Here is a 27,332-nt window from a genome sequence, read left to right on the forward strand (position 1 = left end):
CCCTGTTAATTTTTTAAGTGGTTGCAGTTTGTTCCCTGTACATTTGTTAATCTGTGTGCCTAGAGACCACCACATAGAAGACCAGAGCATGGTGATTTGCAGCTTTACTTTGTTGCCTAGAGTAAAATGCCTGGGGAAAAAAAGTAGCAAGATACATTTTACTTTTTACAAAGAGCAGAAAGCCAGCTCTGTAGCATGTTGAACAGTCGGTAACTCCTGAAATAAAAAAACAAAGCAAACAAAAAACCCCAAACAAACAAAAATAACCTGACAGGTTTTCACCTATTAACCTTGAAAAATAGAGATTGCTAAATCTTGTCTGTAGAGATAAGGGAATGACCAAGTTTTGCATGTCTTTGGGGTTACACAGTTGCAAATCCTTTCAGGTCCATTCAAGCTGGAGGAAATGTGCTCCTCCTACCCAGGAAGATGTGGCAGTGATACAGGGCTGTATGTGCCCTGATAATGCCTTTGTGCCTGATGGAATGAAAACATTTTTCTTCCCTATCTGAAAACAGGAGAGCTGGTAGTTCTGAGATTCCAGAACCTCTTCAACTTTACATAGCTTTGGTTAATAAATGGAAAAATTCGACTTAATTTAATTAGAAATTTAGCTTTGTCTAACGTAGCTGCAATTTCTAATATTAAGGAAGTGAGAAGTGTTTTAAGTTACGAAAATTAAATAAATTTTTGGTTTATGTACAGCTAGTTAATAACAAGCTTTCACTAAGTGAAAAATACATTTCAGAGTTCCTTTGTAGTGTATCTACTTGCTTTATGATCACAAGGTGATGCCAAGTGACTCAAGGGCATTTCTAATTTAACCTTCTCAATGTTTACACGGGGCAAAAAATAGTAACATTTTGTTTGGTTGTGATAATAAGTCACAGCCCTGAAGTGAGTGGGACCTCTAAACCTTTAACATTCTTCTCAAGCTCAGGTCTCCCAGAATTTGCAAGTGATAAATGGAAACTTAGAATCAGAAGAGGGCTAATAGATACTTGGGTCATAACTTCCTTTTTATTATTATGAATGATTTGGTGTGCAGCCTAAAGCTGCACATTTATGCATGCACATTTAATTAGGATTAAACCCAAGAGGATTTTCATTTTCAAGACAGTTTCTTCAGGTTGAAAACTGGTGGTAGAAAAGAAGTTCAGGAAGGAGATATTATTATTTAAGGAGTCATTAAGTGGGAATGGGGAAGTCTGCTTGGGTTATCTACATCAGTAAGAACAAAAATGTTTAGTTTTGTTCATGTTGGGGCACACTGTAAGTGACAAGTGACTGAGATCCCTAGTCTTTGACATGCCAGTCACACTGCCAGTACTTCTGTTATGTTGCTCTAAGTTAATATTATGTCTTAGGCAGCATATAAGCAAAACTGACAAGACACTGAAGTCTTCAGTAGATGTGGCTTGTATTTACTTCAGGTTGGAGCAAAGATTGTTCCCAACTGATGACTTCAGAAAGAAAGCTAGTGTACTGGCAAAAGAAAGAACAACCCCCAAACCAACAGGCACAATGATGCAGTCTCCTCAAAGTGTGGAAAAGGCTTTGGGTGAACAAGAAAGAACTAATTTCATGGTCTGGCAGGTTTGTTGTTCCTTGGCAGCCTGCCCATCTGTCAACTTTTGGCTCTTTTGCTTTGGTGTAAATGCTGTGACAATTTCTGGGCAGATTCTTGAACTGGCCAACAGCATACAAAAAATCAATACTTGCAAGACATGACTTGACAGAAGAAATATTGATTATACTTTGCAGATGCCTGATAGAATACTTACAAATTACTTAACTTTCATATCAAGTTATATTTTCTGATTCTGAAAACTAGCATGAAATCTAGCTTTCTTTTATTCTACTACCCCTTAGTTTGTTCTGATTGAAATAAGCAGTAAGTTATTGTCAATATTGAAGGCATTAGAAATACCTGTGATAGAATTTTCTATTTATCTGCAGGAACTCAATTTTTTTTTTTTTTTTTTTTTCAAATCCCTGAAATCTATGAAAGGACCAAGCTATAATATTGGAAACCACATTCAGGTCTGGGATGTAAGCTATGAAACCTGTTGGATTCGCCAGTGTTTTCTATGCTTGTCAGAGGTGTGATGTGCACTCCTTTGGGAAACAAGGTAGCACTTTTGTAGGAATGTCTGGTTGAAAATCTCCAACTTCTTCACTTTTAAACATCTGTGCCCTGACCATGTCTTTGCAGCCTTTTTCTCTCTACTTACAATGTAAGTACATGTGTTGAGAGTCTCTGTGATCTGGATCTGTGTTTGCAAGCTGAGCATGGACAGACTCAGAAGGTGGGACATGGTGAAGTTCATACCAGCTAACTTGTTAATCAAACTGATAATACTAGTTTAGACTGAGTATTAACACAAAAGATATCTAACCCATCTGCTGTATTAAAAATGCAATAATTTGTGTAAGCAAGCAGTAGTGACTGTGTAACTGAGAGGACAAGCTTCAGTTTCTCCTGCAGGTGTATTAGTATTACTCAGCTTTCCTTTTTCTAAACATTTAATCTGGAAGTTTGTGACTTCCTTGTTGTGGACATTTTTAGTGAGTTTGATAATTCCCTAATTTCATTTCCTTTCCCTGATACTCCTATTCCCAATACTGCATATTACAGTGAAGACTTAACTGGGACATGTCACTTTCCTTGCTCTTTCTTTACCTTAGTTTTCATTTTGTATATAGCGTACTTCATACTTTGAAATAGCATTCTTTCATAACTTTGAAATTTTAATTTTTTTTAGATCTCGGGTTTTCTGCCCTCCTTTGGAAAAAAAAACCCAACACTTCTTTTTACCTTGTTCAAATTCTGTTACATTGGGCCCATCAACCGGGCTATATGCTGGTGTTTGGGAATTTTAAGGAAGACATGAAAGTTATGCCAGACACTTGCTACTTAACCTTCACAAACTATATTGAGGAAACTAGTTGTAATAATGTTGAGTGCACAAAAGCAACTGCAGAAAAAAATATTTGGCAGAGAAAAATTTGCCATTTAGAAGAAGGGGCAAGGTTTCACCCTCTGTAGCTTGTTTGTGCTCTAACAGCTTGCAGAGTTCAAACTGAATGTTTTTTGTTACATTAAGTGGTGTAATGAATTTGTTTAGTTGCCCTTTTTTTCTGGTGCTCCAATTGGATTGCTTAAGTGTGATTTGCAAAAGCTTGACTGGATCAGAGCTGTAAAATAATCAGCAGACTGTTCTGAAAGCAAATGGTTGAGTGTTCAGTAAATGGCTACAAAGTAATCTGTTTTACAGATAACCTGAACTCATCCCAGGGTCTGATGTGGAGTATACTGCCTTTTTTATTTTCTTTTTTTTTGTGACCAGGCTCTGCAGTACAACAGAGTGGGGTCTTTTACTTACCTTGGTGTGCAATGCAAACAGAACAAGAGTATCTGGAAAAAAGTTATAAAACTTATTCCTTTGTCTGTTAACAAAACTGTCTTTTTAAAGAATTTAAGGAGTTATTCTACTCCAGTTGGTGCTGATGAGGTCTGAGAACCCACACTGTTGGAGAAGTGCAAACTGCCAAGAACTCAGAAGGATAACAAGTTTAGAAAATTGACTGTAGAAAGATTGAGAGGGTTGTTTACATAGTCTGGAAAAGGGTGTGTGATAACAGCTCAGGTAAACAAAAGTTATAATCAAGATCATGGCTATCATGAATGCAACAAAAAGGACTGAAAATTTGTAACTTTTAAAGTGATAAAGTGCCAGATGAGATGTGTCAAGAATGTTGAGGAATATCCCTCATTGGAAGCTCTTGAGAACAGACAAATTTAGTATGTTCTTACACTAAAAGCTGATTAAATTAAATAAATGTAATCTTCACTAGCTAGTATTTCTGTGATTGACACATTAGTTAGCTTTGCTCTACAGTGTGAAAAGAAATAGAGAATGGGTTTTAAGAAAAGATAATGTTCTGACATGGTAGTGGTTTCTTTTAAATCAGAAATAGTTTTATCTAAATACTGCAGATTAAAGTTTCAGATGTTCTGCTAAACCCCAAACATACTCCATAGTTAAATCCTGTAAGCTTGAAGTTTTGCTAGCAGAAATTCTTCTCTCTGTAGAGCTACAGAAAAAGTTGTGATCAATTTTCAAAATATTTTCTAACTAGTGGCTTGCAGCCTAAGCTTATTGTGTAAGTTGTGGTGAAGCTTTCAGCTTTTCAAGTGGGTTAATGCTGCAGCTAACACATTTTTAGGCAACATCTCCACAAAGTGAATTATAAGGCAGGTTGAGTGTTATACTCCACATTTCTTGCTGACTGTTAGAACAAAGAATTAGTACCTTAATTCCTATGGTTAGAAGTTAGCAATTTCAGCCCATTTATTTTAGGGAAACCAGCCTAGATATTTGATGTGATTACAGGGTAGGATTCTGATTAAAGTGTGTAAAGAAGGTTGAACTAGGGATGCTTGTTGGTAAAACATAATGAGAGTAAATCTATTGAGCAGGCTAGGAATCTGAACCCAAGCCTGATAGTTCCAGGGCTTTTATTTAGTAAACTCATTTAATCCAAAACTTGCATAAGACAGAACCACTAAATCAAATCAAATCTGTGTTGTTGAAAACGGTCTGAGAATGTTATGAAGAATGTGACCTCAACTTCTGTGTGTAATGCTATTACATATTTTATATATTCTAATACTGTGACATTTTATTACATTTTGTCCTTAGTCCATTCTGTTCTCCTGAAGTGGATCAAACTATTCTGAACAACTGTCACTGTGTCCTCTGTAAATGTTTCCAGTAAACGGAGAATCCATTGGTTGTGAGCAAACTTCAGCGTTGCCGGCTTGTTATGAGCTGCTGATTGCCTTAACATTTTTAAAAACGCTAACTTGCAAATGAGATTAGACCCCTTCAAGTATTTCTGTGTTCTGAAAAATGACACAATAAAAGCTCATTGTTGCTGAACACATCAGCTCTTTATGTTTTTTAAGTCAGATCTACTTCGTTCACTTGCAAATTACTGCTTTATTACACTCAGCACAAAGAAAAGCCAAAATACTTAGAGAGAAATCAGGCTTTTGGCATCGCTGAATGTCTCAATGTTGCTCACTGAAGTCTGGTTTAGAGTCTTCATTGTATACACTAATGAACTCTCCAGAATACTTTCTGAACTCAGGTCTTGGCTTGCTTCATAAAATCTTTTGTGTTCATTTCCCATCAGTTTGTCTTCTTTGAAAAAAAAAATCCAAAAAACCCAACAAACACCTCTCTGATTTAGTTAGCTTTCTAGAAATACCAGACAGATCAGTGAACCTGAATTCAGGAATAAGCTGTCATAAACATGGAAGAAATGTTTTCTAAGAGTTTTGCCATCCTTACTGTGTTGATCTGGATACCAAAATGTATTATCTTTACTACATCACCAAATATGTTCTACAAGCACAATAAAGCCCATGTAAAGTAGATCTCTCATATGCATCCTTCTGTTTGTACAACTGTTTGTAAAAGAAATTATTTTAATCATCTATGCCTCTGCAAGGAAGTTTTTTATTCTGGGGACTGTCTCCCTTCACATACACCCATCTGTAAAAAGTAGTTTTATTCTGTCTGTCACATTGTGGGGATTAAACATGGTCAAAAACACAGATCATGCATGCATTTTTTCAAAATGCACAAATCCACTTACCTTCTACCCCAAACAGAACAGTGGTTAAATACTATCCATTTTCTGACTGAAAGAATCATTTATCAGAAAATGGAATTGGGGTTTTGTTCAGATCTGTACAAAATGCAGCCAGGGTCCTTACTTAAAGGGAAAGAAGGAACAAAAGTATTTGATAGATGGTGCATAAATGCATGTTTTCCATACTTGCATTTAGTGATGGATATGTGCTGTGGGCTGAGCATGGAGAGCAAGTCTAATGTTGTTGGACTGTACTGAGGCTGCTTGACATGGACAGGAAATCTGAGCAAGACAAAATGCTCAGTAAATCCAGGTATGTCAGACTCATAGCATAGTACTATGGAATGATTGTAACTGCTCTGGTCTGCTCATGTGCAGTAAATCAGGTGTATCCAGAATGAAACAACAGATATGCATTGACCACAGTTGGAGTTACCAGAATTCTGGAAATGTCCCAAATCCTTGAAATGCTTCTTGGTGAGAACTTCAGGGTGCTTGATAGTCTATATTTGCAACAGAGTTAAAGCTTATGAACCCACAAAGAATTGGCTTGAATCTCCAGGAAGGATGATGGTATTTACATCTGTAACAAGGAGATTGTGAGGACTTTTGCATAACCTGGTTTAAAGTAGCAAAATTCCCAAAGAGATGTAGGCTGTATGCTCAACCATTAACTTGACAATAGAGGGATAGCTGTCCTGGCTAGAGATGCCTTTTATTTAAGCAATCCATGATGACCTGTGTGGATTATCAGCACTGGGAATCTGCCCCAATAAGCTGCATGCTCCAACTGTCCCTGTTAATTTGAAGAATCAGAGTCAATAGGCATACTGAAGGACATAAAATAGAAATTGCCTCATCTCCCTTAAAGCTCTTTGCTTGGCTTTTTTTTCCCTGGCATATTGCATGCTGACCAATTGTTCATCATTTGAAAATGTTACAACTGGCTTTGCTGTAAGCAAGCCTTTTCCCTGAGTTTTGTTGAAATGCTAATGCTATGTCCTTCACCATAAGGTCTGCCTGCTGAGCTGTACATACAGCAAATCCATCTAACCTCAGAATTACTACTTGTCATTTCCTGAAGGATTGAACAGTGTAGAGTGTGGATTCTGCCCTATCCACATTGAAGGTCACCTTACTAGGGATGTAATTCCCTCCACTTCCTCTAATCTTGGAGTGCTTTGTCTCTAAGAAATCTCTGAATGACAGAATTCTGACAGTACCCTCTCAGATTCTCAGTTCTCCCTTACTGAGTTTTAGTCATGCATGTGACTAAAACCAGGCTCTTACAAATGAGAGCAACTGGCTTGAACATCTGATGAAAACACTGTGCTTAGCTTCTGTGCTGAGCTGTAGTGAACCAATTGTTATTCTTTCTCAAGGTCAAATTAACATCTATACACTTCATTTTCTGGCATTGTGGTGTGTGCGGATCTCTGGTTTGAGGCAAATGAGCATCGGAGTAGCAGGAAAATAAAGAGTTCACCTTACCATGAAAAGAGTTGGCCAGCAGTTAGAAGTAAATGAGTGTAGTTTAAAAATTATTTCAGCTTTTTCTCAGGATCACTGTAGTAGTCTCTTGCAAAATACTGAGCAGTAATTCTCATGGTTTTGTATGGAGTACGTGCGAATAATACAATAAATCCAATTCAATCTATCATTTACAGTACTTTAGATAGGAAACTGCAAGTTAAATGGATGAAGGGTCTAGAGGGTAAGCCTATGAGGAGCGACTGAGAGGGCTGAGGTCATTTAGCCAGGAGGGAAAGAAGGCTCAGGAGAGGCTTCATCACTCTCTGTAACTACCTGAAAAGGAGGGTGTAGCCAGGTGTTGGTCAGCCTGTTCTGGGCAACAAGGAATAATAGCATGAAAGCACATAGCCTTAAGCTGTGCCTGGGGATTCAGGTTTGACCTCAGGGGGAATTTCTTCATGGGAATAGTGGAAATGGACTGCCCAGGGAAATGGTGGAATCGCTGTCCCTGGAGTTATTCAAGAAATGACTGTATGTGGCACTTGGTGCCATGGTCTAGTTGACAGTGTGGTAATCAGTTAGAGGTTGGACTTGATGATCTCAGAGGTCCTTTCCTAAAGACTAAATGATGTTGTGATGTCCTTAAAAATGCAACTATAATTTGCTAAAGTTTCTGTTTAGTGAAATATGCTATATTCTGATGTTTGTGTCAGTTATGGCTACTTGTATTTTACACCAGGATATGATGACAGTCACCTGTTTATCTGTAAATGGCTCATCTAAGTGACTGATTCTGTGGTTACTCATCTTTACATATCCACTGCTTCCTACAAGGCATAAAAGTATCTTACCAGATGTTTGGTTTTCTGGGTTTTTTTTGGTGGGTGAAGGGAGGTTGGCAAAACAGCATCTAAGAGCTTTTGAACTTGTAACTCTGAGTACCTGGCTCTCCTTAGTAGAAGAGTAAAGAAGAGCAATGTTCTTTGAAGATGCAACTCATTTATTTGAAATTTGCCTTTTTTTCAATTTCATTTGTTGCAGATTCTTTTGTTTCCTGATAAATCATCTCCTACACTATTCTTGAGCTCCCCTGAAATCCATGGCTGCACCTCTGCAGTTTGCCTTAAAATTTAATTGTGGCAAAGAGATTCGGTGGGGAACCTGGTCAGCTAGGATTTGAAGAGATGTCCTTGCAGGACAACCTCTTGCTTTTTATTTGTATCATGGGACAAAACTCCAGTGCAACTCACTTGGATTGAAAGGTTCTTTTTTTGTCTCTGTGGGACCCAGAAAACTCATCATGAGACAGCATTGCAATTCCATTGGTACAAGTCTGTTGACTGAAGGTTATTGGAGGCAAATTAGCAAATGACATTGGAAAGAAATGGCAGGGCTACTGTGTGAGTGAAGGTAATGGGTGACCCAGGAAGTAATGGATAGCTCTTGAAGACAGGCTAGTAGACCCCTGCATGCTCAGAAATTAGTAGTGAATAAGAGATTTTATATCTTTGGAAAGCAGTGTTAAAAAAGATACCCTCTTCCACCACTGGTCTTTCTTGTCAAGTAGGAAAACAGAGCAGCATTTCTTCTTTGGCTCCAGCTTTACATCTGGAGATATACTGCACAAGGTGAGGGAAGCCTGAGCAGAAAACTGGCAGAAGAGCCTCACTAGAGTAGTCATTAGGATGTCTTCAGCATCCTCATCTGCATCAGATTTAGGTGTAATGAGAACAAGGCAGCTGACCTAGCCTGGGTTTAACACAAGTGAAGTCAGGATTAAAAAAAAAATAAATAATCTCCATCTCCCTCCTATTAAATTTCAAGTATAGCACAATTGAAAACGTACTGTTGTTCATATGGTGGTGCAGAGGATTAGGATTTAGCCAAATTTCCAATAGGCAAGTGTTAAATAACACTGAAACTTTTCTCCAGGCTTTCTAGGGTAATAAAATTACTGGGCAAGGACACTTCAAAGGAATATTGAATGTAGCCTTGTTAAATCACAGAATTGTTAGGCTTGGAAGGGACTTCTTGAGAACATTTGTTCCAATGATGCTGCCAAAGCAGGGTCACCCTGAGCAGGTTACACAGGAACTTGTTCAGGTGGGTTTTGAATGTCTCTCTCTGGAGACTCCATGACCCCCCTGGGCAGCTGCCACCCTTGCTGTGAAGAAGTTCTTCCTCATATTGAGGTGAAACTTCTGTTTTAGTTTATGGCCACTTCTTTTTGTCCTGTTGCTGAAGAGTGCTGAAAAGAGCCTGGAACCATCCTCTTGGCACCCATCTTTGAGATAGTTATATGTATAAACAGCAAAGGAAAGCAAAACTTTAATATTGTGGTCTCTTTTGATGTATATTGTGGATAATTAAGTAAAAGAATTCATACAGTTTTACTAGTAGAATAAGCATATATTTTTGCAAACGTGGTTTGATTTTTATTTTTTTTTTCAGATTTCCTTTTAACAGAAGAAAAATGAGGTTTTAATACCTTACTATTGTGACACTAGCAATTCTTGTGGCATTTTTAATGTGCCATATAAGGCTCTAGCTTTGATTTTATTCCACTGGGTTTAATCTCTAAAGACAGGACTCCTCTTTCCAAAATTCCTTTTTTCAGAGTTACTTCTGAGTGGAAATGGAGTATCTCTGTTACACCATAACCATGCAAGAAATAAAAGCTTTTTAGCAAATGAGGGACAGCTGGAAGCTGATTGAGAAACTGTGCTTAACTTCTGTCACATACAGTATTCTAGAAATTTTATCAGTAGCCTTCAAGCCAAAGTAAAACTTTACTCCTTTTAGAAAAAGCAAAGGATTCTTGGTCTGGTAGCTGTAATCTTGAAACTTGGTCTGTTGTTTCATTATTCCAGTATACAAGAGCAAAACTATTTGAAAGTACAGTGAAGTGTTTGTGTAAAGATTAATAAGTGGCAAGCAAAGTATCCCTTAGACTTTACAGAGACTGCAGAAGAAGCTTGTAGCAAAGGTCTAAAGTTCAGTCCTTAAATCTTCCAAGTCTGGAGTGTCCCGCTCAGGCCAGTGGTGTTGCTGCTGCAAAGAGCTTGTGTTAAACGCCATTTTCCACACCAGCTGAGTGTGTGCTCTACAAACCCTCTTTGATTCTGGCAGTGGGCCAGCTGTTCCCCAGGTTTTGATCAATTCACTATGTAAGGGAAGGTTTAGTAACTGGTAGAGTTGGTTGGCAAACTCCTGTGCTCCTCAGCATGAAGCATCCAAATGTGGAGTGAAATAACAGGGATTCTGCAGTCAGGATGCCATCTTTGCATGCCTTACGATGTGGCTGATAAAATATTTTTTCTTTCAAGGCCTGTTTCCTGCCATTTTGAACCTGGCCAGCAATGCTCACATCTCCACCAATGCCACCTGTGGGGAGAAGGGACCAGAGATGTTCTGCAAACTGGTGGAGCACGTCCCCGGACGGCCCCTGCGCAACGCTCAGTGCCGCGTCTGTGACCGTCACAGTGCCAATCCCAAAGGCAAGCTTCACGTGTTTTGGGTTTTGTTTGTTTCGTGAGTTTGTGTCTTTTTTTAACCCTTCCTCTTGAATACAGAGTGCATTGGAGTCAAATGTATTTTAGTTTTAGTGTCTCTGCTATGTGAGTGCAATTACCTTGGAGCAAAGGGCTGATAAAGTGTGAGCGCTGTGTATCACCACTGAGCACTGCAATATCCAGTGACCACCTTTTTGTCTGAGGGCAGATTTCAGCTTTTACTTCTTCATAACAGGAGGAGACTGTGCTTCATGTGAAACAAATGTGCTAGGTCAGAAAAATGCAGTGAGATTTATTTTTAAGAGATGTTTAATTATTTTGCTTCGAAACAGAGCAGCACCCAATTTCCAGTGCAATTGATGGTACCAATAACTGGTGGCAGAGTCCCAGCATTCAGAATGGAAGGCAATACCACTGGGTCACCATCACCTTGGATTTAAGGCAGGTGAGTAACATTTATGTGAGTGTCATTAAATGGATACAAGCCAATACAAATTAATTGCAGCTCTTCTGTGTTTAGATAAAACAAAAATAGTTTTTAGTAAAAACTCTCATCCATGTTCTTTCAGTCTTGGTAACCAATTCCATTTGTACCAATTCCTTTGTCTTGGTAACTTTCCTCTGCCTCACCCTTTTGTCTTTTCCCTATAGTTTTATGATACTGTTTTCCTCCACCTTTTATTTCTTAAAAGTTACTTGAAGTCTGTGTTTTCAAGAACTCATTTTTAAACAGCAGTGTTTTCAGGGTATTGGCCAAAGCACACATTTTATATGTGAGGGCACATCTGACTGATTCTGAGCATCATCCTGCTGGCAGGAGCACTGGAAAAAAATCATGTTCTAAACTATATCTTCTAGGAACTTTTAAACCCTAACTCTGCAGAACAGCAGATAGCAAATTTCTGAAACAGGGATTTGTGACCCTGGGGAGTCTGAAACTGTCTGGGCAAAAATTGGTTCCTCTGTTTTGGCCACTCTGTATGGTCAAACTTGGAGGGATTTATCATTCTGAGACAGGAGCATGGTAAACTGTACAGGGCATCTGCTAGTTTATTTGTTTGTTAGAAATATGAGAATCAGAAGTCTCCCACCTGGCTTCAAGAAAAGACAAAATAATTGGTAAAGAAATTATTTTTCTTGGCTTTTTCTTGTTTTGCTGTGAATAGATCTGTGCTGGACTACCTAATTTGTTTGAAAATTGTAGCTCAACCATTCCCTACTAATATGGGGATGCCTCCAAACTCTGGAAGAAGTAGCTTTGTTACTTACTGAGAAGTGCACACTTGAGGTGTAGAATTGGTAAGAAGGTTTTGCAGAATCTCTAGACCCTGATTAAAAGTTATTTTAAAGATTAAAACAGAACGTTTATCTTTGATGTTTTCAAATAAAGCATAGATTAAGTAAGTGTCTAGTTTGCTCTTTAATTAGAAAGCAGAACTGTTAGAAAAATAATCACAGGGTGTCTTTTGTCAGTGACAGAAGGTTTGGATAGGATTTTCGTGTTCTTTGAAGAGTTAGCTTTTTGTTTGGTTTGTAAATGGACAAACAGGAAGGAAAAATGAAGGAGGAGGGGATGCCTTAGTTTTTATCCTCCTAGAACAATTTCACTTTGGAAACAGACCAGCTGAGCTGCTCTCTGAATCATTTATTCTTCAGTCTTAGTGCTGTTGATGTTTCAACAAATACATATCTTTGCTCTCCTGACCCATGCTCAGTTTCACTAATTCGATTTGAAAAGTTTCCCCTAAGGGGCCTTTCTTCTGTGTTTTCCCTAGAGAGTTTTAGAGAGAGAAGGCATCTAGGGCTATGCAAACTGAATATAAATTACTGCTCTGTGAGAAAGGATTTGGTTAATAGAGATAGCTTGAAGTCAGTGAGTTATTAGAGCTGAGCTGGACTTTAAACGAGTCAGCACAAGTAAAGAAAACACAAAAGAAAAGCATATGGAGAACCTTAATGATTTTAGTAATTGTTTACTTCATACATTTGTTTCAGAATTACTTAAAATAGGACCTGTAAAAGTATTCGTGAAAGTCAGTACCTGTGTTCAGTATGACTCCATCATCCATACTTTTTTTTTTTATATTCCAAGCATTGAATCTGTCAAGAAACATATTAAAGTAAATAAGTCCTTCAACTTTCCTTGCTGGAGTATAGAATATATTCACACCTTATTTTGATATTAAAAATCTGGTCATTATTTATGAGTTTTTTTGTGCAATTATCAGAAGCTCTCAGGCTAAGAGGAATTGATTGTTTCTTACAATTATTACCACCGTACAGTTTAGAGGTATAATCCAAGCAGTTGGGTTGGTAAGTGCTGAAACATACTCTTGGCTGGAAAATATGGGAAAGATACACAGAATACTGACTCCACTCCAATTTCCCTAGGTGAACTTCTATGACTGTATTCATCTTTTGGCTTCAAGTTGAAGGGAATAGAGGATATTCTTTTAGCTAATATTCTACCTTGTTCTTAGTCTATTTAGTCAGCTGTACTACAGAGTAGTTTGATGGGATCTCAGTGAGAAAAGAGGGCTGGCTAATAAACTCAGCATTGAAATTGCTGTTTTTATCTTTTTCCTTTTCAGAATCTGTGCTATTTATAGCTAATACAGCATTTTATAAGGATAGTGAGTGCTTATATCATGATTTTCTAGCTCATATATATCATGACAACTAGGTACCTTTATTCTAGTGTGCCTTTCAGTCTCTCCAGGACCCACATGTATGATAGTCTTTCCTTCCCACACCCGACACCACTGCCTCCTCCTCCTCTTTTCCATTAAATGTATGGCAATGATCCAGAACTGGGGAAAGAGTAGTGTAGCAATGAGGTGTAGCATTGATGTACAAGACACTAAGATTTGATTTATGACCTTGTGCTTCCTACGCTGGTAGTTCTACAGAAACAAAATACACAGCAGTGGTTTTCTATAAAAACAGCGGGTTCTTTGCCCAAGTTTGACTCCTCTGGGCAATTGTGCTGTGGATAGGAATTACAATTCTAATAAATCCTGGCTGTGATACGTTTTAGTGGTGTGATTGAGCCAGCTGTAAAATATTACTCTGTGACACCATTAAACAAAGACTACTTACCTCAGTTCTATTACCATGCTCCAGACTTCTAAAAGTATTTAAATGTACTCTGTACATTTGGTTGAGCAGAAAGGCGGATGTTTGTATATCAAAAAGTTCTTGAATTGTAAAGCAAGACTAGTTCTTCTTGGAAGAGCCATAGTATTAAATTAAGTTGAGAAAACACTTCTTATTAAGTCATAGCTCATCAATTCCATGATTTACCACTGGATTACCACTCGGAAGTTGAATTAAGAGTAATTTGTAGTTTCTGCTATTACAAAGTAAAAAATAATGTAAATATTATAATAAGATTTTTCCAGAGCTTTCATCTTGAAATCAACTGGCAAGAACAGGTTTCTGTAAAGATACATGGTTTGCTGATGCAAAAAAATGCTATTCTCTTGACTTTACTAATGCTAATTAGGACTAATGTTAATTTACGGTATGTCGCAAACTTCCTTAAAACTCTTTTGTGGCTTTGTAAAACTGATGATGCAAGATTCAGGGTGTTCATCTGTACATTCTTAAAATAAAATTCTTGGGTAAAATGAATTTTCCTTCTATTCCAAATTAATGTTTGCACATAATGAATCAAAATCTTAAAGATAATTGATGAGACTAGAAGTTCTGCTGGATTTTGTACTTTTAACGTCCCAGAATCTCGTCAGAGCAAAATGTTGCAAACAATTGCTAGGGTTCACAGTATCTAACAGCATGAAGCTCTCTTTATCTCTTAAAAAGATATTTCTATAAACAATATAAGTTGATATACATTCATTCATCTAGTCTTCTACTCTTTGAGAGTATTTAAGAATGATGCACTTGGTGTTGCTGGATCTGCATTCAAGGAAACAAGGTTTTTAGAAAGTCTAATTAAAGCAGAAATTTCTTGTTTTGTTGGCATTCCAGCTATACAAAAGAGGTTTTTTTTTAGTACAAGTTTATTTGGCTGATCTTAACAATCAGGATTGAAATGCGTGTAAAATGACACTTTTAATATATGGCTTGGGAATTGCTAACTTGCTTTGACTTGCCCTTTTTATCCTTGTAGTTCAATAAGGAAATTAGTTCTGAGAAAGTGACATAGCCAAATTAAAACATACAAATCATTAGCTCTTGCTCAGGTTCATCATGTGGCTGGGTGGGTGGTGGGCACTGAATGAATGTGGAAAGTGATAAGAAACTGCCTTTGGTGATGTTCAAACTTGAAGCACTTAAAAAAGTCAAATTTTTTTAAAAAAAAAAAAGTGCTCAAAGGAAAATCAGTTTGTATTACATGGATTTCTGGACCTATTGTGGGTTGCAGAGGCTGTGGGATAGGAGGTCTGCAAAACCCCTACCTACAGACACTCTTTAAAACATCTTCATCTGTGAAGACTGTGGACACCTTGGTTCCTTCCTCCAGCTTCATTTCCTTACTTGGAAATATAATCCCTGAGAACAAAGCTCCTCCTGGTAGGTTGTCTTGTGATTTCTTGAGTCTGAGAACATTTATACAAAATCCTTTACTTACTTATTTTTTTAACCTATATTATTTTAGGGGCTGACAAATTTTCCTGGAGTTATTGATATTTATTATCCTGTGAATTTATCTGTGAAGTAAAGGGGGATACCTGTGAGCTATGTGTGTGAATGGAAGAGTTGACAAACTTAATTTTTTGAATTGTGCATTGAATTTTTGCACAGTTGCTGTGAAAATGTTAATATTTAACTGGCTTTTCCCTCCACTCCTCCCTCACCAAGGAACTTGATAATTAAAATAAGTTTAACCTGCATACTCTTGTGAATACCTTTTGCTGCAGCAGTTTGTGATGAAGGATAGCTTGTTGTTACTAGTTGGAACTGGATTTAAAACTAGCCACATCAGCTGCAGACTATAATGGGTCTTGAAAAATCTCAATGTAATCAAAAGTAGATCATTTGTTGTTCAGCCAACTGTGTAATAAGTAGGGAAGCAGTTTAGTTGATGAGAGCAGGCAAAGAGAAAAAAAATAAATAAAGGACATATGAGAGTTTTTGAGGGAGATTTTTTACCATGGTATTTAAAAAAGGTTTGGGTTCCAGTCTTGCATCTTTTATGCATTTGAGAAAGATTACTGACTTCAAAGGAACTTGGAAGTGCATAGTTGTTTCTAAGCCAGTCAATAAAACTTCTCTAGTTTTAATAGTTTTGTGAAGTTCTCATCTATGATGGAGAAAATACCCATACAAGCAACTTCTGTACTATACAAGTTCTGGGTACTGAAATGATGATACATCAGATTCTGCTTGGCCATAACTGAATGCAGAACTCAATACCACTAACTGAATCAATCAAGTCCAGGTTGTGTGCAGGGAATATATAGTTGTTTGGCTTGAAGTCTGCCCAAATGATGTACTTTATTTCTTTAAAACCCTGTATTTTGGCTTTTATTTTTCAATTGGAGGTTGTTAGCATGATGTAGGTTTTATTTAAAAGGCACTCTTCTCTTCATAGAAGCTGGATTATAAGTCTTGATATTCATTTAGCACTGATCAAATTTTAAGATTATCTAGAATAACAGAGGATTCACAGACCCCAGAGAAATTTTATTTCTAAAACTGACTGAAGTGTGAGCTGGCTTCTCCTTTTGCCTGCATCTCCTTGCATTGCTGAAAGGTCACAGTAAAATCCACATTTTCTGTAAATTTTCACGTTTATTGCAACAACTAGAAATGTTCTGTTTGTATCTGACTGACATTTAATAGGATAAAACTGGAATGCCTCTAAAGAAAGTCAAAGCAAGTGAAAATTTTAGTTTAAGTTATGTCTGTTTCTTTAATAAAGTAAGATTGGTTTACTTTTTAAAAGGTATTATACGTAGTAAATAATTTGAAGATAAGTATCACCAATATTTTTTTTTTCCTTCTCATGTGTGCAAGATCTCCTAATCAAAGCTTTGTTCACTTAAACAATGTTTGTTTCAAAAGTAGTTGTCTGGATTGCATAAACAATGCAGCTACTATTTATCTTTGTGAGTTTATTTCCTTCCCCCTTTTGGCAAAATCAAAACCTGCTTTCATGTGGCAAGTATTGTTCTTGCTTTGACTTTAATCTGTATTGTAAAAAAGGAAAAAAGGCTAAAAATTAAAATTTAGAATGTATGGAAGAACTGATTGCAGCCAGATTGGAGCTCAGCACAGTATTAATGCTGCACATGCAGGCAGGAATTATGATGATAATAGCAGCTGACCAGGCAGTCTGCTCAAGTGGAAATACATTTCTCTGAGATGGTTGAATAATACAGAGTTTTTCTTTCATCTAAACATGGCTTGTTATCCCGTGTATACAAAACATTAAACTCCTTTATAGAAGTCTTATGAATTTGCAAATGCAGCCTTTTGAAGTGAGGTGATGTAGCAGGTACTGGGTCAGGGAGAACGTGGTGGCTTTGCAGTAGGTGCACTACAGTGATCATGTCTGATGCTGTAGTGAGTTGGGGGCCAGTGCAGGTTATCTGGCTGCCATGACAAGGTAATTTAAAAGGTGATAGGTACTTAATTACTGCCCTGCCTACTCACAGAAGTGCTGAACAGTCCTGTTGTGTGCAAGGGGATTTCACTTTGAGTTGTATAGCTCATATACCTCTTATCCTCACTTAAGAATGTTAGCTGTTTTATCATGCTGGTTTTTGTCACATTCAGCTTATTTGTCTCTGTATTTTTAGCAGTGTCTATAAGTAGTCTTCTGCTGAAATGACTTTAACACAGGATGAAATTGTAGTGCAGAGGGGTTTTTAACATAGGGAGTAAAAACTTTATCAGAAATGCTATTACAGAGATGATTGATTACATTCCCTACTAAACTGTAAACCAAAGAGTTTTTTTGGCTATGTTTACTGGAAAAACCCACAAAAACAAATAACCAAGCACAAAAAAACCAACCAAACAAGAGAACCCAGCCAAACCCCAGGTTTTTTTAAGCCCTCAGTGGTTTGGAAAAGCTGAACATTTCCCACAGATTGTTATACCCATCTAATCCTGAAATGTGAAGAACAGATATGGATTTCAGCTATTACATCAGCACAGACTTGATGCCCTGGACACAGTTAGATGGACCTCTTGTCAAATGTTTGTGCAAAACATTTATCCAGAGTTACTGTACCAAATTTTACCTCTCCTCAGGCAAAAACATGTATTGGTTTTAAAATTTAAATATACTACCCCATTGGCTTCTGGTATTTTTTTACAGTACAATGAAGTGTTAAATTTTCTTCTTGCATTTTTTTCAGGTCTTTCAAGTTGCATATGTCATCATCAAAGCTGCTAATGCTCCACGACCTGGAAACTGGATTTTGGAACGCTCCATAGATGGCACAGAGTTCAGTCCATGGCAGTACTATGCAATTAGTGATACCGAATGTTTAACTCGTTACAATATTACACCAAGAATTGGGCCCCCAACTTACAAGAGGGATGATGAAGTGATCTGCACCTCCTATTATTCCAGGCTAGTTCCCCTGGAGCATGGAGAGGTATCTTTGTTTTTGTAGTTGCGGTTTGTGATTAAGAACATGGAATGATAGCAATTTGAAAACATTTGAACTGCAGTTACAGAGTTCATCACTCTCAGCACTACCAAATAATCTGTTTTTCTTCTTTAATAACATTATCTTTACATCACGTACTAGTAAAACAAACTTCTAAATGTTGGGATAAAATGTGTCTTTGGCTCTATGTGTTCCCATTACTAAACTCTTTGTTCTCTCTTTCCATATAATTTGATGGTAGCAATTAGCTGTGAATTATTAGTTCCTTTATCCTGAAAAACTGTAACAGAGGCTCTGTGTTCTGCCAGCTTTTTCATTTACTAGAGAAAACTCCTGTGTTAGGAACACCTGGTTGTGTGAGATAAAGCTGCAAACACTGTTGAAGTGCTCGGCACAGCTGGAACTCCTAAACAAGCCTTGGCATTGTTTCAAGGATGTAGCATAATTAAAAGGGCTACGAGTTGTGCAGTCTTGCTGTTGATTGTTCTTTCTTTTAACAAACTCTATTCATGGTACTTGTGTAATTTATTACGAAGAGGCAGACACATAATGAAATAATACGTTAAAGCAGTGGTTATTCCATCGTGAATGCTATAATGTATGACTGTGATAGTAAGTGTGGCGTTATCCTGTGGAGAATGCTAGTAACTCCTAGCTTCATAGAAATCAATATGTTTTTATTTCTTGCTTAAATAAAAGGACTTGGGCTGTATGTAGCCATTCACGTAAAATTAAAACTAACAGTAAGAAAAACAACCACAGTGAAATTCAGTAATGTAGAGCCACGTTTACTTTAATAAAATGTTTATTGCAGTGCTGTGAGTATATGATCAACATTTAATCAACATAGAACCAACAGATCAGATGGAACAACAAAACCTAAACCTGTCTCTCCACACAATTAACCAGAAAACCCTTAGGCTGACTGTATAGGAACAGTGCTGCTTGTAATGTACCTTTAGTAGGCCATACAGCTCCAGTTCCAGGGATGCCATACATTTTTTTCATAATTAATTGGTTTACACTATCCAAAACACTACATTTTTTTTCTGAGTGCAGTGATAGAAAAACATAACACCTAAAATGGCAGAATTAAATTTCTGTCTACTATGGAGACTCACAGAATCTTTTAGGTTGGAAAAGATTTTTATGGTTGTTTAGTCCAACTATTAGTCCTACTAGTAAGGACTAAGGTCATTGAGTCCTACAATATGAGTTTGGCACTGCCGACTTCACCCTAAACCATGTTCTTAGAGTGACACATCTACATGTCCCTCCAGGGATGGCGATCCCATCACTTCCCTGGGCAGCCTTCTCCAACGCTTGACAATCCTTTCTTTGCAAAAAAAATTTCTAGTTTCCCATCTAAAACTCCCTTGGCACAATCTGAGGCTATTTCCTCTTGTTCTATCACTTGATGCCTGAGAGAAGAGGCTGAGCCCAATCTGGCTACAACCTTCTGTAAGGTTATGGAGTGATCAAGTCACCCCTGAGCCTCCTTTTCTCCAGGCTGAACACCCCCACCTCCCTCAGCTGCTCCTCACAGGACTGGTGCTCCAGACCCTTCACCAGCCTTGCTGCCCATTCCTGGACACATTCCAGCCCCTCAGTGTCCTCCCTGTACTGAGGGGCCCAGACCTGGACACAGGATTTGAAGCACAACCTCAGCAGTGCCCAGTACAGGGGGACAGTCACTGCGCTGCTCCTGCTGGCCACACTATTTCTGATCCAGGCCAGGATGCCATTGGCCTTCATGGCCACCTGGGCACAGCTGGCTCATGTTCAGCACCTCCAGGATCTTTTCTGCTGGGCAGATTTCCAGCTGCTCCACCCCAGCCTGTAGCACTGCCTGGGGTTGTTGTGACCCAAGGGCAGGACTCTGCACTTGACCTTGTTGAACTTCATCCAACTGGCCTCAGCCCAGCACTCCAGCCAGCCCAGATCCCTCTGGGGACCCTTCCTGCTCTCCAGCAGATAAACACACATGCATAAAAGCTGTCATTCACAAAGGACAGGCTGCTCATTTGTAAATGGATTGTCTGTCAGACAGGAATACTGCCTGCGTGTAATGTCTCACAACGTGCCTTAGTGAATCTTGGAATCGTGGAAAATACATGTATTTAGGGCTTTGTGATGTGTTCTGGCCAATCTGTTGAACTTAAGAATAGCCTTGCAAACTAGCTGATGTCTGTAAATGCCTGCCTTGTATCCAGCATTTGCTAGCATCCCAGTTCTCTGCCATCAGCTTGGAGTGTCTTGATGTGAAATAACTACTAGGGTAAAAAGACACATATCTAAATATGGGTGTCATTAATAACTTTTTATATTTTTTTTTTGCCAAATCTGACATTTTGCCAGTTTGGCTGCTAGATTTTTCTCAGGTTTGAAGACATGTAGCTGTTCAGCTATAAGTTCTGTTTTTTGCCTGATCTATACAGCATGAAGATCTGCTTCCTGCAACTTACATGATCAGTTTAGGACTCATGATGAGTTGCAGGGCTTAAGCTGCAGTTATTTGAAAATGGTCTTGAATTATGAATGACAAGTGAGACAAAAAATACATAATACAGAAATATCAGGGTGTAAGCTTATATAAGCAATATATTAACCAAATTTAGCAGTGTGCAAGGAGAATCATATTTCTTCTGTAGTATCTTAGTCAGTATCCCTTCTGTTTCTCCCTTTTTCTGCTTATTAAGATTCTTCTAAAATGTCCATAAATATTTAAGTGTATTGTTATAGAGTTTCTACTAGAAGAATTTCTAGACAATAGAATTTCTACTATTCAAGCTTTTAAATTTAGAGTAAAGTCATAATTTGCATTTCATCACTTGAAGGCGCTACTTACAAGCAGTGAGATTATATTTTAGGCAGGAAAGATGGTGCAAAATGAAGTGGCATTTGACACATGGGAGGTAAGGCAAATTGGTTGTGACGGGCTTTTCTGGATCTTTAAATCTGCGGTGTCTAAGTGATAAAAAGCAAACACAGTGTGTTAGAAATTCCAGTGCCATGGTTGGGTCCAGCTCTCTTTGCTGAGGACATCAAAGGATTGCAGTGAGCCCAGCAAATTCTATGTCTGTACTGAAGGGTAGATGAGATTAGGATGTGGTGCCCCATGCTGAAGTTGTGTTCATCTATAGTTGAGTCTATATGTGTTGATTCTTTTCAGTAAAAGGAGTGCAGTGATATTTGAATATTTGACCAACAATTCTGCCTTGTAATTCCCAGCAGAAAACATAATTTCTTAATGTATATATCACAACCAATTTACCTGAAGAGACCAGGCTGAGATGTGCTGGGAATCAGTCTTCAGTTGCATAAAACATGGGTACAAAGAGGAAAAATCTCTTCTGCAATCTGTGACAGGATCCAAGAAGAGTTCTGAAATTGCAATGAGGGAAATCATGGCTTTGCAATTAGGAGCATTTCTAACAATAAACCTGGAAAGGCCTGACATACATTGTCTTGGAGGGTTGTAAAGTCGGCACCAACACTGGTCTTCGAAAATAGATTGGTCAAGCATCTAAAAAACTCTAGTAAATCCTACTTTAGTGTAGAAAATGGATTAAAAGAATTCTCTGTATTTTTATGAGAGCTGAATATTTTATCAGGTAGTGCTAATTTGCAGGATGAGACCTGGGAAGCATTTTGGTTTTCATAATTGTTACTCTGCGATTGAAAAATGGATGGGCTATCAGAGAATTGGAAGTCTTTGAACACGCTATGTTAGAATATTAAGAAGGAATGGTGCTAATCAATAAATGTCAAAATTATAATTTTGGGAATGTGATCTCTTTTACAAGTCTCTGTTTGTATGTCTTTTAAATAACACAGTTACTCTGTAAGGAGCCCCTAACCCCATTACAGAATTAAGATTTTTTTAAAAAATAATAATGATAAAAAATCTATAGCATGTATATGGGATATGTTCAGGGGAATAATTTGACACTACTAGTTAAAGTTGAAACTATAAATTCAAGAGCAGTATATGGGACAAAATTGCTCTTAATAGATGAGGATATACACTCTGAAATGCAGCTGACAAGCCCAAAACATGACCCTTTGTTTGTTACGGAGACCAGGTGAACTGTTGAACACTTGTTTGTTGTCTGTAGGGTAGAGTCTTGTTTTTCTGTTTCTTACATAAAATGGAGCAGGGACTGTATGGTCATAGGGGACTATATCCTTGTGTGTTCTGAAGTAGCTTTGGAAAGAAGGAAGGGGCTGCTGCCAGAAAAAGCTTTTGATACCAAAAGTCATCTTAGTTGGGCCAGCTGGAATTCTGCACGGAAGATGTAGGTGAAAATGAGTGGGTTTGTGATGGCAGCCCCTTGCTTTCAGTTGTCATTTGTGTTGTGGCTTCCCACTGTATTCTCTTACCACTGCTTGCTGATTGTGCAGCCCTGTCACTGCTAGGTGTAGTTTTAATGACACCAGACTGAGAATGAGGACCAGATTATGCTTTGTAATAAGATCTTTGTATTTGCAGGGAAAAAATTTGTAAGGACGAAACTGAGCTTATGGCCAGAGTTACATATTCCATCTCAGTGAGGGAGAGGATGGAAGACTGAAAGACCTAGGGACTCACCTTGATGCTATACCTTGGTTTTTCTCCTTATTTTATCTCCATAAAAGCCCAGGAGACTTGGGATTGTGATGAGCTGATAATGGCAGTTTCAGAACAATGTGAGTCAGGCAAGTAGGAATTTTATCTGCAGACAGACAATGGGGAAATAGAAAGAACTCCAGGTAGTTTAACATGTCACCATCCTGAGTTGTTGGGAAACAAGATAAGTTCTGTGGTTTTGATTCTCAGACTAATGTTTGTTGTGGTAAATGAATCACAAATATGTTCCTTTCTTTCAGATTCACACATCACTGATCAATGGTAGGCCTAGTGCTGATGATCCTTCACAGAAGCTGTTGGAATTTACTTCTGCAAGATACATTCGCCTGCGACTGCAGCGCATTAGAACTCTGAATGCTGACCTCATGACTCTCAGCCATAATGATCCTAAGGAGCTAGACCCCATTGTTACCAGAAGGGTAAGCTGATTGTTCATAAATAGTGTTCAGTACAACTTGATGGGAGAGTCTATTCTGACCTGTTTGAGAAAGAGAAATACTTACCCTTGTCAGAGTGGCTTTGATAGGTTGTTAACTAATTCATGATTAGTCTTTGACACCATTAACAACACTATCTTGTCATAAACAACTTTTAGAAAAAGCTTTTCAAGATGGTTTTTATTTGTTTTATTTTTATTTGTTTGTGTAAATGATTTGTGCTAGGAGCAGTGTTTATAATGCTTTATCATCAAAATACAAAATATGGTTTGGCTGATAGAGATGCCACTCGAGGCTGCTCTTGACACCACTGCAGTACTTTCTTTCTGTAGTGTATCATGGATTTCAGGAGCCAGTGCTGTGGTTCATAAACATATCTATTTGAAAACACTGCTATTGGGAATTTTCATGTCTTACAATAATTTTCTTCATTTTTTAAAGGCTGTTATAATAAATTGGTTTAGAGCCCATGAATTAATATAAAATGTTTGTACAGGATTCCAAGAGTATGAACTGATTTCTGGATTTGATACTGAAACTGTGGAAACTGAGCCTCAGGCACTTAGGCTGACCTCTTCAGGTTCTCACATAAATTCAGCATGGAAGTCTAAACAGTTCTGCAGGATTTCTGTTTTGTATCTTGCCATTTTGACCATCTTAATTTACCCATGACTCATAGGTTAACACATTCAGAGGCTTCAAATTTTTCCGTGAAAATATGCTTACTGATGAGGATAGGAGAACATGAGAAGTGTTTCCTCCTTCCCTTCCTTTGTAGTAGCTCTTTTTCCTGAGAAACATCTGCAGGCAACTCTCCCTTGTGCAGCAACAGGATTCCTGCAGTTTGTGGCTTCTCTGATACAGGCAATCCTTGTGCTGTCTGGATAGCTGAGTACAGAAGGCAGGGAGGAACTTGGATTTGGTCAGGGATTGGTGGGTACTTTCCAGGTGTCTACTAAGCTGCAGCACTTTAAAATGTAAAATCTGGGTGGTTTGCATTTTCTGTCGATGGGAATTGCTAGCATGGAGACTGCAAGAGCGCAGGGAATTGGACAAGCTGTGCCTTGCTGGCAACAGGGAAATGCACAGCCTGAGAGGTGAGATGTCCCCACAGAGCAGGCTGGTTGGTATTTAGATCTATCAATAATATTGGCATATCAGAACATACACCTCAAAGAGAAAAGTTTGACGTGGAAGCATACAAATATACAGCTGGGAAACAAGAATTTGGAGGACAAGCACTGCCACTGGCTTTGTAACATACACAGTTCTGCAATCCAGGGCTTAGTACTTCTCCACCTAGCACTGCTTAGTGAAGTTTTGCATGAGAACTACATATACTGGCCAGATCCTGATCTCTCACCTTGAGTCTTGCTTTGTTGAGCAACCAGCTACAACAAAGATAACCACTTCCAGCTTTCTGGATGCTGTTTTTATTGGCTTTGAAGACTTTTCTATGGTTGTTGACACCAATTATGTTTAGTTTCCTGTACATAGTCTTGAAAAATGGCCAATTCAGATTCTGAGTGATCAACAGCACCTTTATTTCTGTGTTCTTTTTATTTATTTCTGCCTGTAGCATTTAATTATCACTGGTCTCTTACTCAACTCCAAGCTGCACACAGCTGCTGTGAGCCATGCACTGTCAGAAAATAAGACAAAGGAGATGAAGCAGGGAATGCAGTGAGAAATTAAATTCTACTTTTATCCCCTTCCTTTCTAAGCCTGAACCTCCTTCTTTGTAGTTTAGGACTTACTGTTCATGATAAGTCCCTGAATGATTTTTGTAGTTTAAGCCCATAACATTAAAAATCCTCCCAAAACAGTGAACATAAGAAATTTAAGACCATAAAAAAATAAGTATGAAATCAAAGAAGATAGTTTGCTCCAGCTCCAAGAGCCTTCAAAGAAATAATAGTCCAGGAGTCAGCATGTCTGACCACCCAGGGCTACCTCTCTTCCTGAACCAGCTGACATTAGGGTTGCTAGGTCTGAGATTGTTGAACTCTTCCCTCAGAAGTATGCTCAAAAGGAGTTTCTTTTTCTTTCCCCTGTAGTACATACTTCCCAGGATACAAACAGGCCAACCATGTTGATACTGCAGCTGTAACTGAACCCAGATGGTCATTTCCTGCCTCTTCTTTGCCTTGAAAATTAAATCCTTTCCTTATGTATGTTGTTTTTGCTCACCACCTGGCAGTATTAATGGATAGTATTCTGCTGTATCCGCAGCTTTTAAACTAAGAGTTTGGACAGAATATTTCACTGGCTACACAGCAGTAGCTAAAAGCTGGTCTGGAAATGAGTGTGCAAGGTGGTTTTAAGGGAGGGAGAGTTCCCATTTTAAGGAAGCATACTCTTAGTCCCCAGACTGACTCTAAAATATGTCAATTTTTTATGCTTTATGGCATGTAAAGTGAAACAAAGTGGTTTTTATTTTTAAAATTTTTTTTGGTATGTACGTTTCGGCTGAGGTTGAATTTGGTAGTCCTTCTCAAAGCTGAGGAATTTTACATACATACTTAAAAGTTAAGTCTGTTACTGTTTTATACCAAGAGGGAAAATGATGGGAAAAATAAGAAATGCAAAAATGGAAGGTTTACTCAAATGACAAATATTTTCAAGTATTTCTTTTATTTTTCAAGACACAGAGTAGTTGAATGCTGGCATTTTATTTTGCAGAGTAGGGCAGGGAAATGTAAATGCATGTAAATGTCTTTCATATACACCTTTCTCACCTTTGTTTTTTTGTAGTACTACTATTCAATAAAGGACATCTCTGTTGGTGGCATGTGTATTTGTTATGGCCATGCTCGAAGCTGCCCTTTGGATGAAATCACAAAGGTATTCTTTAATCTCCTTATTTTTGGAAAACAACTTTTCCAATTAAAATTTAAAAAAAGAATCCTAAGGAGAATGAAAAAGAGGAAGCTAAAATAGATCTCATGATGCATACAACTTATTTGCTATATTTTTCTTTTCTTTTTTTTCAGAGCAATATCTGGGTTTTGTAGTGTAACTTCCTTGAAGTAAACTCTTGTTCTTTGACATTGAGTTTAAACAATTCAAAGGGCACAAGACAGTCTGTCTTGCAGCACAGGAGATTTGCCTCTCCTGTTCTGGAAAGGCTATTGCCTAGTAGTTGATGTACAGAGCAGTTCAGTGCTACTTGTGGGGTATTTGTAGGTCATGCCATTTTTTGGAGTAAGATTGATACTGGGCAGACTTTTGGCAAAATTGATTAAATTATCCATTAAAAAATATTTCAAGAAAGTGGACTTTTCATTCTTAGAAATTGCAGTGCCAGTGTGAACACAACACATGTGGAGAGAGCTGTAACAAGTGCTGCCCAGGCTACCACCAGAAACCCTGGAGACCAGGAACCCTTTCTGCTGGGAACAAATGTGAGAGTAAGTATGCACAGGCATCTAGAAAGTTTCATGGAGCCTTACTATTCTATTGTTTGAGGTTGCATTCATACAGATCTGTACTAATTCCCCAGAAAAACCCAGAACTATTAACTGTCTTCATGGGATTGTTCAAAGGTAGAGAATCTACTTCTAATCATAAATGTTCAGATGCTTTTCAATAATCTGCTCAGTTAATAATCCTTGACTAGTGGTGTTGTCATGCAGTATAGCTTCCAGAGTCTCTTTTTCAAAGGAACTTCTGGATTTATTGTGCTCCTGTAGAAACCAGCAGATTTGCATCAATCATTTTGTTAGGTACTTGAAATGCAGATTTCATCAATTGATCATAAATTTTGTCAGATGAAGAACTTTGTTCTGATAACAAATGTTTTGAAAGAAACTTCTTATTGGCCAAGTAAACTTCAGATTGTCTGATAGATTGACTTAGGCTGTGCCAGTATGGCTGCATTTGTTGCTAGGGCTCGTTGGTGCATTTTCTCACTTCACATTACTAATGCATAGCACAAGCTGCAGACAATTAAGAACCTATTGGATAAAATTTAAAGTTCCAGATGGAAAAGAAGTATTTTCAGTTGAAGTCTTTGCCCAAGTCATAA

At 38.0% G+C, this 27,332-nt stretch overlaps 1 protein-coding gene across 1 annotated transcript in view; it reads left to right on the forward strand.

Annotated features, from left to right (window-relative positions):
• LAMA1 (laminin subunit alpha 1) overlaps nt 1-27,332 on the forward strand; it is a 98,674-nt gene that overhangs the window by 9,875 nt on the left and 61,467 nt on the right. The window contains exons 2-7 of the mRNA XM_015618692.3: nt 10,464-10,634; nt 10,982-11,094; nt 17,981-18,223; nt 23,108-23,287; nt 26,060-26,149; nt 26,598-26,715. Of these exons, the coding sequence (XP_015474178.1) occupies nt 10,464-10,634; nt 10,982-11,094; nt 17,981-18,223; nt 23,108-23,287; nt 26,060-26,149; nt 26,598-26,715 (915 nt within the window). The remainder of the gene's footprint in view (nt 1-10,463; nt 10,635-10,981; nt 11,095-17,980; nt 18,224-23,107; nt 23,288-26,059; nt 26,150-26,597; nt 26,716-27,332) is intronic.

Source organism: Parus major, chromosome 2 (assembly GCF_001522545.3).
Source record: "Parus major isolate Abel chromosome 2, Parus_major1.1, whole genome shotgun sequence".
Classification (NCBI taxonomy): Eukaryota; Metazoa; Chordata; class Aves; order Passeriformes; family Paridae; genus Parus; species Parus major.